This window comes from Cydia amplana, chromosome 15 (genome assembly GCF_948474715.1).
Source record: "Cydia amplana chromosome 15, ilCydAmpl1.1, whole genome shotgun sequence".
In the NCBI taxonomy this organism is placed as follows: domain Eukaryota; kingdom Metazoa; phylum Arthropoda; class Insecta; order Lepidoptera; family Tortricidae; genus Cydia; species Cydia amplana.
This window is the reverse complement of record NC_086083.1, coordinates 921,644-935,438: the sequence shown is the minus strand read 5'-3', so window position 1 is coordinate 935,438 and position 13,795 is coordinate 921,644. Positions and strand designations below refer to the sequence as shown.

General features: G+C 39.4%; 1 protein-coding gene across 1 annotated transcript; it reads left to right on the top strand.

The window, feature by feature from the left end:
- Nucleotides 1-485: 485 nt before the first annotated feature.
- LOC134654709 (uncharacterized) lies at nt 486-6,035 on the top strand. Its single transcript, XM_063510184.1, has 3 exons — nt 486-718; nt 2,067-4,335; nt 5,602-6,035. Exons 2-3 carry the CDS (start codon nt 2,217-2,219, stop codon nt 6,033-6,035), a joined length of 2,553 nt encoding a protein of 850 aa, XP_063366254.1. The 5' UTR covers nt 486-718; nt 2,067-2,216.
- Nucleotides 6,036-13,795: the final 7,760 nt, after the last annotated feature.

The following is a 13,795-nucleotide window of genomic DNA, read 5'->3' as shown; positions in this document are numbered from 1 at the left end:
ATTGCCACAATTGCACCTGCATCCAGTGTTCGTCATCGCAATTATTCAGGAAAGTAGCCCATCCTATATTTTCCTTAACACCTGTGATCCATCCATTCCCCTTAATTTGTGTGAATATAGTGCTCAGCCCTCCGCTTTGTCTAGACCTTGAAGTGCTCATAATTCGTGATAAAATATTAATTAATCAGTGCTATAGGTATTAAAATCGCTGCTTATTCGTTCCTGTGCATAAAGTTAAGGATAGCCTACTTGCATTCATGAACTACGTAAAATGCTAGCATTAAATAGGTGTATCTACTCAGTGCGATAAGCGGCGTCCATTTTGTGTTGCATCAGCTTTGCATAGCAACAGCATTTATTCTGCTTAATTCTTATGAAATCTAATCTTTCTTCTTCACTACATATCTTGCTTTAAGCTATTTTTATTTAGTTAATAAAATTATAACAAATTGTTCCTTTAATACAATTCCAGTTACTTAAAACCAGAATAACAAGAGCTCCGTTAGGAATTTCGATTCAAACTTTAAGATTAGTCCCTAAATCAGCTGCAAAATAGTGTGTTCTTTAAACTCATACGGTCCTAACCGTGCATTCCAGTGATTACGGGAGTTCTGCCCACATTCCTGTGCCAAGCAGTGCGTGTTGTCGTGCACGTCACGTCACCTACTTCGCTGCAAGTCAACGTGCCGGTGGACCAGTTGTCAAGACTCTTAATTGGGTTTGAGTGCACAAATTATTCTACCTAATTATTTATTTGCCCTTGATTGAATTAGTGTGTTTAGTTTATAAATAATTAACTGAAAATGTCAGAGGAAGCTGTAAAAGAATTAGTAAAACAAAGAGGCACTTATAAGGGCCGTGTAACGAGATATAAGGAGTATCTTTCTAATATACAAAAAATGGATCGTTCAAACATAACTTCATTACAAATTAAAGAATTATCTCTTCGTTTGGCTAGATTGCAAACGTTATTTTCGGAATTTGACTCGATTCAAACACAGATTGAAATGAATAGTGTTAAGTTAGATGAACAGATGGAAGAAAGGGACGCCATAGAAACGCAGTTCATTTCTCTCATCTCAGCCACACAAGAAATAATTGATTCTCATCAGAACAATGATGACCGTGGTTCCGAAGCTGCACGAACAGCCCAATCGACTTTCGAAACGGGCCCTGTTAGTAAAATTCGTTTACCGACCATTTCACTGCCGTCATTTGATGGAAACTACTTAAAATGGTTGGAGTTTCGCGACACCTTCGAAGCCATGATCCATATGAACGAGTCCATTCCTGACATAAATAAATATCATTATTTACGCTCCTCTCTTGAGGGCAGCGCCAGTGTCGTAATAAAATCACTTGAGTTTACAGCTAAAAACTACAAAACGGCATGGGAATTACTATGCGAACGATTTGATAATAAAAATCTACTTATAAATAATCACATGAAGGCATTATTTAACATAGATCAGCAGACTCGAGAGTCTCATAGGTCAATTCGATTTCTTATTGATCACGTGACAAAAAACTTAAGCGCCCTTAAATCTTTAGGCCGCCCGACTGATTCATGGGATGACGTAATCATCTACTTAGTCGCGAGTAAACTCGATCCCACTACGTCAAGAAAGTGGGAAGAACATAAGGCTGATTTAACAGTCTTACCTGCATTATCCGAGTTCTTGAAATTCTTGCGCAGTCGGGCCGATGTACTCGAAACAATGGTAGCTTGCAGGAGCGATAAACCAGCCGAAAATAAATACCTACAGCCTAAGGCTACTAAGGCGTTTGTCGCTGCTGCAACTGCGCCTCGTAAACAACAAACACACTCTAGTAAAGCGCCGCCGACGTGTCCGGTATGCCACGGCGCGCATAGGATCTCGGAGTGTGTCAAGTTCAAGGACATGAACGTCGAAAGTAGGTCAAGCGAAGCCTTGAAGTTACATCTTTGCTTGAACTGCTTGAGGCGTGGACATAACGTCGAACAATGCCGTCTCGGTTCGTGTCAGGTCTGTAAGGAAAAACATAATACATTATTACATAATTATAATAAATCATTATCCCTACAGGCAGATAATAAAACAGCTGGCCCGGCGCCCGTCATTAGCGCGGCCAGCGCGTGCGCTGCGAACGCGACAGCTGATCCGGAGATATTGTTATGCACAGCTTTAGTTAAAATAACGAACGTCAAAAATAACAAATCTCACATTGTTCGAGCTATGTTAGATCCCGGTTCGCAAAGATGTTTCTTAACTGAACGCATGAAAAATAAGTTAGGATTTTCTGACAATAACAAAAGGCCAGCTTGCGTGTACGGCTTAAATAAATTATCATTTACCGTCTCAGATCGATGTGAGCTCAATGTAAGTTCGTTAACGAGTCCTTATGAGGTTAATATACGCTGTTTCGTCGTGGAGCATCTTATAGATAGCCTACCTAACAATTATGTAGATACATCAGAATTAAACATACCTGCGGATATTCAGCTGGCGGATCCTGGGTTTTATCGTCCTTCTGAAGTCGATCTGCTTCTGAGTGCTGAATTTTTCTTCAGTATCACGACGTCGGAGAAAATTGAACTCGGACCAAACAAGCCTATTCTTCAATCTTCAAAACTAGGCTGGTTGGTCGCGGGGCCCACGGGTGACGTTGATTCGGATGAGGACGAGATCGTGCGTTGTTGCTTTACGAAACAAATCTCACAAGATCTCACACGGTTTTGGGAACTTGAAGAAATTTCATTACCGAACGTCACTAATAGGGAGGAGGATAATATTTGCGAAAAACACTTTTTAGATAACACGCGACGTTTAGATAACGGTCGATTCTTAGTTAAAATGCCGTTACGTGAAAATCCGGAAACCGCACTTGGCGATAGTTATAATATGGCAAAAAAACGATTCTTGAACTTAGAAACTAGATTGGATAAAAATCAAGTTCTTAAAAAACAATATTGCGACTTTATCAAGGAGTACGAAGAATTAGGGCACTTGAGTAAAATTGATAAACCCGACTTCGGTTATTATGCTCCCCACCATGCTATTATTCGTGACAGCGAAACTACAAAATTGCGGGTAGTTTTTGACTGTAGTGCTAAATCTAGCACACAAAAATCCCTTAATGATATACAGCATATAGGACCCGTTATACAGGATGAATTATTCGATATTCTCATTAGGTTTCGACAGCATGAATTTGTTTTGTCCGGGGACATACAAAAAATGTACCGGCAGATTGTCTTGGACGAATCGCAGCGCCATCTGCAATTAATCCTTTGGAGGGACGATAAAACCAAACCGCTTGATGTACTTAGGCTAAATACGGTGACTTATGGAACGAGCTCGGCGCCTTTCTTAAGCGCTAGGTGTATTGTACAGTTGGCAAATGAGTGTCCCGACAAAGTAGTGTCCGAAATAATTAAACATGATTTTTATTATGATGATTTCCTGAGTGGCGCTGAAAGTGGAAACGAGCTAAGGCACATTTACGAGTTAGTTAAAGAAACGCTTGCCTCAGCTTGCTTTCCTATTCACAAATTTCGAACAAATTGTCCACAAATTTTCGAAGATGACTGTACTTTAACTCAGTCATTAGATTTAAATAAACAGGCCAGCGTATTGGGCTTAATTTGGTTTCCTGATCATGATAACCTACAATTTTCAGTGAAATTGGACAAAAATACCTGTGGCATAACAAAGCGGGTAATTTTGTCCAATACTTGCAAAATATTTGACCCACTGGGCTTACTCAGCGCATGCACAATAAAGCTAAAAATATTACTTCAAAATTTATGGATTCTTAAATTATCTTGGGAAGATGAAGTACCAATGGACGTAAAAAAAATCTGGCTAAAATTTTTGTCAAATGTGCATGTTCTGGCTGGTCTAAAGGTACCTAGACTCGTTTTGTGTTCCAGCCCAACTTCAATTCAGATGCATTGTTTTGTGGATGCTTCTCAAGCCGCTTATGCGGCGTGTATCTACTTGCGGTCGACAGATGGCGCTGGCAATGTGGCTATTAATCTTTTATGTGCCAAAACGCGCGTGGCACCAATTAGAACATTATTAACGATTCCGAAACTCGAATTGTCAGGAGCTTTATTAGGCGCCCGGCTAGCTGATAAGGTCACCAGTGCATTGCGCTGTTCTGTGGAGCGCAAGGTGTTCTGGACTGACAGTTCCGTGGCGTTGGGCTGGATACGCAACAAATCAAAACTGTTTAAGGCGTTTGTATCGAACCGTGTTAATGATATCCATGAATTAACTAAGAGAGATTCCTGGCGGCATGTGCCTACTGCCTTAAACCCTGCAGACTTGGCCTCCCGAGGAGTCGAACCTGGTCAGTTACCGGAACTGAGTTTTTGGTGGCACGGCCCATCCTTTTTATTGCATGATGAGAGTAACTGGCCACTTAATATAGGTTCGATATATACCAATTTACCTGAAAGGAAAGATCAGAGCGATTGCTCAATATTTGCCATGATTAATATTGAGCAGTCGCCCTTGATAAAATTTGAAAATTATTCCAAGGCAAATAAATTAAAACGAATTGTAGCATATATATTTCGGTTTATTCACAACTGTAAAAACCCTAAAACTAAAACAAACGGAACCTTAAAATTAGAAGAAATAAACAACGCATTGACCTACTTAGTAAAACTATCACAAAAACAAACTTATGCTACAGAATTAGCTACACTTTTACAGGGAAAGAAGCTTAAAACTAAATCATATCTGTTGCAGTTAGCTGTCTTTGTTGACGGTGACAGCGTAATTAGAGTAGGTGGTCGCTTACAAAATGCCGATTGCGATTACGAAAAAAAGCACCCGGTCCTATTGGACGGTAAGCATCACTTGACACGGCTCTTGATGGAAGGCGAACACCTACGTCTACTACATGCTGGCCCTCAGTTGCTCCTTAGCTCCATACGCGAAGAATTCTGGCCAGTAGGCGGTCGGTCTTTAGCGCGTAGCGTCGTTCATAAATGCGTGACATGCGTACGACTTCGAGGTGAGGCTATGAAGCCACTGATGGGCAATCTACCTGCAGATAGGGTTACCTCGTTTTACCCCTTCCAGGTGTGCGGCCTTGATTTTGCGGGACCCTTCATGATTTCCAGCAAAAAGGGAAAGGGTAACCGCATAACAAAATGCTATTTAAACATTTTTGTCTGCTTTGCAACTAAGGCCGTCCACCTGGAAGCAGTCAGCGATCTTAGCACTAATGCCTTCATTCTAAGCTTACGTCGTTTTGTGGCTCGTAGATGTAGACCGCATACAATTTATTGCGATAATGGCACTAACTTTGTTGGGGCAAATAACGAATTAGGTAGAATGCTAAGATCCGCTCAAAATTCAGTTTATGAGTTTGGCAATGAGGAACACATTAAATTCATTTTTTCTCCACCCTACTCTCCTACTTTCGGTGGAATTTGGGAAGCAGCTGTTAAATCGGCCAAATTCCACCTAAAGCGAATTATGGGTAATGCTAGTCTGACGTTTGAGGAGCTGAGCACGTTATTTTCTCAAATTGAGTCGATCCTGAACAGCAGACCCCTCACTCCTTTCTCGTCAGACCCTACTGATCTTTACCCTCTGACTCCAGGGCACTTTCTGGTGGGGAGACCCATGACTTCACTGCCGTCACCCCCCGTTTGTCTTAAAAACCCTGATAGGTACCAGAGGATCGAGCAGCTGCGCCAGCATTTCTGGCAAAGATGGCGGAACGAATACTTAGCCGAGTTGCAGCAACGCACCAAATGGCGTCAGAGGCAGAAGGAGCTCAAGGTTGGAGACCTGGTGGTGTTCAAGGAGGAGAACACCCCACCACTCAAATGGAGACTCGGGAGAGTCCTAGAACTTTATCCAGGAGCTGACGGAGTCTGCAGGGTTGCAGATTTCACCACGCAGAAGGGCGTGGTCAGAAGAGCACTCAACCGAGTGTGCCCCCTCCCCTGCATGAACGATCTTGAAAGCAGCAGCTTTCAAGGGGGGCAGGTTGTTAACGCACCAGCGGTCAAACCAGTCCCGGAGGGGTGAGGGCTGCGGAGCATGATGACGTCACGACCGCGGCGAGCACTCACCGCGCATACCACACACGGCTCTCGACTACCGTCTCATATGTACATACCTACTCGATACCTAAATTATTGTAAAAAGCGAATTATAATAAGTTAACGTGAAGCAGGAGTTTTCTTGAAGAGTCAAACCCCTCAGCTGAGCTGTTCGTCAATAACAGCTCCGACACACCTTAATATATGGGCGATTGGGCGACAAGGTCGTGATACATATTTTTGGGACTTTGTTCGTATCGATATTTTCAGACGTGATTGTACTGTTGCGACACGACACCTCGCTGGCATTTATGTCGTCGTTGTATCTATCAGTGTCAATTTCCTTAATATAGTAACGTTTGCCGGTGTGCAGTGTCAGTGTGTGATGGCAGTAAGTACAAAGTTAATTTAGACCCATTATTATAGTTGATATATATATATAAATGCAAGTGTCCTGACTGACTGACTGACTGATTCATCAACGCAGAGCCGAAACTACAAAAGATAGAAAGTTGAAATTTGCACACTAGGTTGAATTTATAAAGTGTACAAGAGATAAGAAGCGATTTTGAAAAATTCAACCCCTAAGGGGGTTAAAAAGGGGATGAAAGGTTGTATGGGGTGCAAGTTTTATTTTGAGCTAGGAATTTGAAACTTTGTAAAAATGTACTATATTAGAAAACAAGAAAACTAATTTCTGCGTTTTCGAAAATTCATCCCCCAAGGTGGTGAAAAAGGGGTTGAAAGTTTGTATGGAGATCAAATATTTTTGTGAGTGTTGGACTTTAAACTTTGTATATGGGGATACTATTATAAGACGGGAAAAGTAATTTCAGCGTTTTTGAAAATTCATCCCCTAACAGGGTTAAAAAGGGGTTGAAAGTTTGAATCCATTACAAATGCTTTGAAACTTCTTAGAAAGACATAATAGCCGATGACAAAAAAAAGGAATTGCGACGTTTTAGGTAATTCAACCCCTAAGGGGGTAAAAAAGGGGATGAAACTTTGTCCTGGGGTGCAAATTTTATTTTAAGTTAGGAACTTGAAACTTTGTAAAAAGGTATTAAATTAAAATGTAAGAAAACTATTTTCTGCGTTTTCGAAAATTCATCCCCCAAGGTGGTGAAAAAGGGGTTGAAAGTTTGTATGGAGATCAAATATTTTTGTGAGTGTTGGGCTTGAAACTTTGTATATGGGGATATTATTATAAGACGGGAAAAGTAATTTCAGCGTTTTTGAAAATTCATCCCCTAACAGGGTTAAAAAGGGGTTGAAAGTTTGAATCCATCACAAATGCTTTGAAACTTCTTAAAAAGACATAATAGACGTTTTAGGTAATTCAACCCCTAAGGGGGTAAAAAAGGGGATGAAAGTTTGTCCTGGGGTGCAAATTTTATTTTAAGCTAGGACCTTGAATCTTCGTAAAAAGGTATTAAATTAAAAAACAAGAAAACTAATTTCAGCGTTTTTAAAACTTCATCCCCCGAGGTGGTAAAAAAGGGGTTGAAAGTTTGTACGGAGATCAAATATTTTTTAGAGTGCGGGACTTGAATCTTTGTATTTAGGGATATTATTAGAAGACAGGAAAATTTATTTCAGCGTTTTGTAAAATTCATCCCCTAACAGGGTTAAAAGGGGGTTGAAAGTTTGTATGGAGTTCAAATTTTATTTTAAGTTAGGAACTTGAAACTTCGTAAAAATATATGTTATTAAAATACAAGAAAACTAATTTCAGCGTTTTTGAATTATCATCCCCTAAGGTGGTGAAAAAGGGGTTGGAAGTTTGTATGGATATCAAACATTTTTTCGAACGCGCGACTTGAATCTTTCTATTTGGGGATATTATTAGAAGACAGGAAAAGTTATTTTAGCGTTTTGTAAAATTCATCCCCTAACAGGGTTAAAAAGGGGGTTGAAAGTTTGTATAGGGTTCAAATTTTATTTAAAGCTACAAACTTGAAACTTCGTAAAAATGTATTTTATCAAAAGAGAAGAAAACTAATTTCAGAGATTTTGATAATTCATCCCCCGAGGTGGTGAAAAAGGGGTTGAAAATTTGTATGGAGGCCAAACATTCTTTTGAGTGCGGGACTTGAATGGTTGTATAAAGGCATATTATTAGAATACAAGAAAAATAATTTCAGCTTTTAAAAAAATCATCCCCTAAAATGGTTAAAAAGGGGTTGAAAGTTTGTATAGGGTTCAAATTTTATTTAAAGCTAGGAACTTCAAACTTCGTAAATAGGTAGTTAGGTAGTAGGTTTTATTAAATAGAGGACATGAAAATCTTCTAAGGGGGTTTAGAGGGATTATATCGAGGACAATTTTATTCAGTTAGGGGCTTGAAACTTCGTAGGTTGTGAAAGACAAAGTCTCATGCGTTGTATAATATTAATAATTAACAAATGATTAACCGTCCTACCGCAATCTCTTGCTGCATAATGTTCTAAGCTAATGTAGAATATATAACCACCAATATACAAATCCACGCGTACGAAGTCGCGGGCAACAGCTAGTAGTTGATAATCCTATCCCATTCCCCAATCATCCATCGCCTCCCACCACATAGGACGCGTCACATCCATTACCTACTGTTGACAGATCGCCCCTAGATCTCCCAATCGCCCATCTCGAACCGCCACGCACAATCACCCTATAAATGACATAATAAATCAAGTCTCCACGAGATCTGTCTGAAATAATCTGTGTCGGGTCACTGACCTCTTTCGCTGATTGAAAGCGTGAATTTGATGTCGAGCCTGAGTCTTATTGAACTTAAGCATCTTAGTATCGCGAAATTTATCATAACAAATATATAAAGGGTATAAATAATCACACTAAAAACCAAATTAGAATATTAGCAACTTAACGCTAGCAGTCGATGTTGGGTGAATCAACTTTTAGAATACTTCATTTCGTGACTCCCTACAAAAAAAAATTGATTTTTCAAAAACCATGTCGATATTTTTACTTTTTTGTTTACATGGGCGTTATTAGATCCATAATTCCATAAGTATTTAAGAACACATTAAAATTTTAAATAAATGTCATATACTAAGAAAAAGTGACCAAGGCCTTCAGTGCCCCAGGCTGCAGTCGAACCAGCGTCCTCTGCTATCGCGGCAGGTACCTGTGCCATTCGGCCACTGGGCCACACGGCATAGGTCGAATTTCGGCCTGTAGGTTCGGTGGCTGTAGCAGAGGACGCTGGTTCGATTCCAGCCTGGCGCACTGGAGGCCTTGGTCACTTTTTATTAGTATATGACATTTATTTAAAGTTTATAAAATTATAGTAGTGTGTCTACTTGAAATAAAAACAAATTAAAATATTTTCTGAAAATAATTTAATTTGTTCTAATACACATTAAAATTGACGACTTGATCAGATAAAAGTTACATTTTGTACGGTAACGCAGGAGAAAAAAAGTTATCTCCCATACAAAAATCAGGGACACACCATTTTTGCCTTTTTCTACTGCATTATCGTACAAAATGTAACTTTTATCTGATCAAGTTGTTAATTTATTGTGTATATATTAAATATTTATGAATCTAATAATGCCCGCGTAAACAAAAAAGTAAAAAAATCAACATGGTTTTTGAAATAGTTATTTACGATTCAAGTGCGGAAAAGAGGAAATTCGAAACGAGTAGCGATAAATTAAAACACGACCGAAGGGAGTGTTTAAATCGACACGAGTTGCGAATTACCTATTCGCACGCGTATCGTACAACGTTTTGCAGTACATATGTCCCTTTAAATATTTGACATAGCAACGAAAAGTGCTTATTTACGCACTATAAGTATAGCACCATATGTACTGTAAATTTCTTTTCATACCCGACAGATTTTTTTCACATTGCTACAATAGGGTATTTATTTGACTACTAGTCAAATAAGTTTCTTCTTTTCGAACTCTCAAAACGAATTTACTTCTATGGAATTTATATGAAACACTAGCATGTGACGTCACAATCAAATTACCAACTCTTTATTATAGTTGTATACGGGTTTTAAAATAGAAATTATGTCTAAAAATAACTGCTGTCTAGGTTTCTCTATTAATCTTTTGATGGATTGTTCCTGGTGACCCCTTCTGAACACTTTGAATTAAGCGGAAAATGACAGACGATGCGCAAAAAGTCGCGGCCGACGCCCATACAAGCGAGGCGCCCGCTACATTTGGAGAGCCTCTCCCGCTCCCGAGGTATACCGAGTCAGCGTTAAAATTCCAGCCTTTTGGCCCGAGGAGCGCGAGATTTGGTTCGCTCAAATAGAGGGTCAATTTAACCTGTCGAAAATTACAGTTGACGAAACCAAATTTAACTATGTCATCAGTCACCTCTATCAACAACATTGCAAAGAGGTAAAGGACCTAATCATTTCGCCTCCAACCGATAATAAGTATAAAAAACTCTAAGACCTCATTAAGCGAGTGACCGCTTCCAAAGATAAAAAAGTCAAACAACTACTAATGCATGAAAAACTAGGGGAGCGCAAACCGTCCCAGTTTCTACGACATCTAAGGGACCTAGGGGGACCTACATTTTCCGAAGAATTTCATTGCCGCTCATCTGAAGATTATCAATAGTTCATCACTCCCACTTTATTTCATGCGTGGTGTAAAATAATTTATTTTAAATACAGTCAAATACCCTATTACTCCAAGGAAGAGTAACTTGCACTTGACGAAGCTTTAACACACATGCCCGCTCAAATTTAGCAAGTTAAAAATAACTTAGGTCTTGTTGGGGGTTAAGGTCGAATGTAGGCGCGAGGTCGGCGCTCGCTGCCTCGTTTAACTTTGATCTTTCTGATGCTTAATGAATGTTCACAGTGAGAGTTGACAACTCGAGTCTCATGCCGGCTGTAGACACTCGTCGAGACACCCCGAGACAGGCCGAGAACGAGTGTGTACATAGGTACTGCTCCCATCTCGTCTCGCTCTTCCTTGTCTCGTTTCGCGCTTTTCCGATTGGATCGGAGCGGTGCCGAGACTCTCGGCTCGAGGAGTGTGTACAGGATATGAACAATGATATTTTAACTCAGGATCCAAAATTGAAGCGCTTGGATTGTACAAATTGTACAATTGCTCATTAGTCGCGCCTAGGCAAACGAGAGATGTGCACGTGAGCACATCGCAAGAGAAACAGACAACGAGAGTAAGATAAATGTAATGAATTAAATATATAATATTTTTTTCGTGCTCCTTATGTATAACCTATCTACAGTTATATACCTAATATCATTGGATATGAGTCGAAATTAGAAGACAGACTCGTGTTCACGCAGGCGCAGACCTTTGAGTAGGTAGACTCATAATTCGAGATTTTTAGGAATGTGCCTCAAAAGCATTCGAGTCTTATAGGAAAGACTCCGTCAACAAGGAATCAGGTTTTATCTATGCTGGTTAGGTACTTATAATTACAAAAGTAAAAAAAATCAAGATATTAATTGTCTTCATTGTTGGACTTTTTTACGGGGGTACAGGTAAATAATAAGATATATGTATATTATGTATAAACAAGAGTACGAATGTAATTAAAATGCAAAAACATAGCGTCATAAGATGTCGCTTCGATTTATGTACAATTAACTTCCGTATACAAAGAAATAACACGGAATATTCAAATCCTAAACTAGTTTTAATGAAGTCAACGACAAAATGACTCGAGTCCTAAAGATGACCTCCAAAGACTGTTATTCCCAACACTAGTCAGTCAGGCAAATAAACAAAACTTTCCTTTGCCGATCACGTGGAAAATCAAACGCATGTTATGAAACACATTGCTCGAGTTTAGTGATGCGAATACATTTTGAGAAACTAACTGATGAAAGAGATTGTTGTGTTTTATCTATTTGCCCGGTGCTTCGCAATTCTTTCATGAATTGGGGTTTATATGTAACTATGTATTTATAAAATAAATAAACAAATAATATGAATAATACATACATACGCACGCACCCTGGTTCCCCAGAACTTCGTTTAAAATCTCCCGAACTTTAGGGTACGCAGAAGATAATGACAACGACAAATAAGCTAAGCTCCTACTGGGTAGAGCCGCACCCTACTTAAACTAGCCATTAGCAACCCTCTGACAAATATGATCGCCTGGTGTCCGTACTTACAATGTGTGACGTAATGACGTTTTTACACACGCAATGTATCAAACAACTAACCGTGTAAGTGCTTAATCATCAGAAGGATATCAAATAAATAAGTGAGTAACAATGATAAGTGATTTGCCACAATTTTTAACCAAGCGTAGTTAAGAAGCAGTGATTAGTCTTAAGTTAACTGATTCAATTGTGTTACGAAAATTAACCGTGTAGAGTCTATTCGGAAAGTGAACAGTTGTATTGGGCCCCATACATTCCACAACTCTTCTCTTTCCGCACTGACTCTAAATTGTATTGTATTTATTGTACTTCATCACTATCACTAGATAGTATAAAACAAAGTCGCTTCCCGCTGTCTGTCTGTCCCTATTTATGCTTAGATTTTTAAAACTACGCAACGGATTTTGATGCGGTTTTTTTTAATAGATAGAGTCATTCAATAGAAAGGTTTATGTATAATTTGTTACCCGCCCGTGCGAAGCCGGGGTGGGTCGCTAGTAATTCATAAACAGATAAGTGTTGCAGCAGGGGTTTATGGGCGCCGGCAATTGCTTACCATCAGGCGATTCGTCTACTCGTTTGCCTCATACAAAAAACCTCTTGTTTATTACGGTGTGTTTGCAAGGCAGAATTTGCATGCCAGAAAAACAGTTCCAGGAAGTGTTGTCTCCAAGGAGCCTGCTACCAGGCGATCATCACACAAGGAGCCTACGCTCCGATAAACTCATGAATAAGAATATTGCATTACGTATTCGCGGCGCTCGCGGTGCGGCGAACAAATTTAATGATAAGCGGTAGGTAGGACCATGTTGACACGTGCTGGTAATTAAACTACTTAGTTTGTTGTGGTGACGCTTTCAAGCTAGTTAGATACAGCTCCTATAGAATGACGCCAGGTTAGAAACCGTATTTTTTTTATAAAATTGTTTAAGTTCCCCATAGGGGGTATTACTGCAATGTTTTGCCGCCAGTGTGCAGCACTAGCGCCTTTAGTAAACCATAGAGTAACTTATACATACTTTACCTTAAACTGTTTTTGACAAGTTTGCACAGACAATCAAATATGATACTGATACATCAAGGCGGTTTGTTTACAAAGGGTCTACCTGGAAACGCGAATATTCCCGTAATATTCCCTATTCCCTGGTTTCGCGTAATATTTCCTATTGGGTGAGTCTCTCGGATTGAGTGAGTGCCATTAAATTCAAAGATGTAGTTTTTGTAGTGTCATTCACTCAGGGTGTCAAAAAACGTAGAAATGGAAATTTTTCATGGACAAGAGACTAGGTCTCATCACGATAAGGATCTGGCCGATTTTGGTAATAGGTATATAAAGCGTTTGGTCTTTGTAATCCTTGTTAAAGCCAGCGAAGTAAGAAATAAACATAATACATAACTCAAAGTTGCGAGGTTAAAAGGTTTGCGAGGGCAAGTGGAAAAACAATTTCTTAGAGAAGCGTTTTAGAACTTACTGCTGCTTGCCAAAAAGATTTCCTGTCGGTTGTACGTACTCGTATTTATCTGTCCGTTATATCTCTGAACTTGTTTTTAAAACTGTGCTGGAATATATAGTTACAAGGCTAGGTATTATTAAAAAAATGCGTTCGTTCAAAGAATTTGCGTTT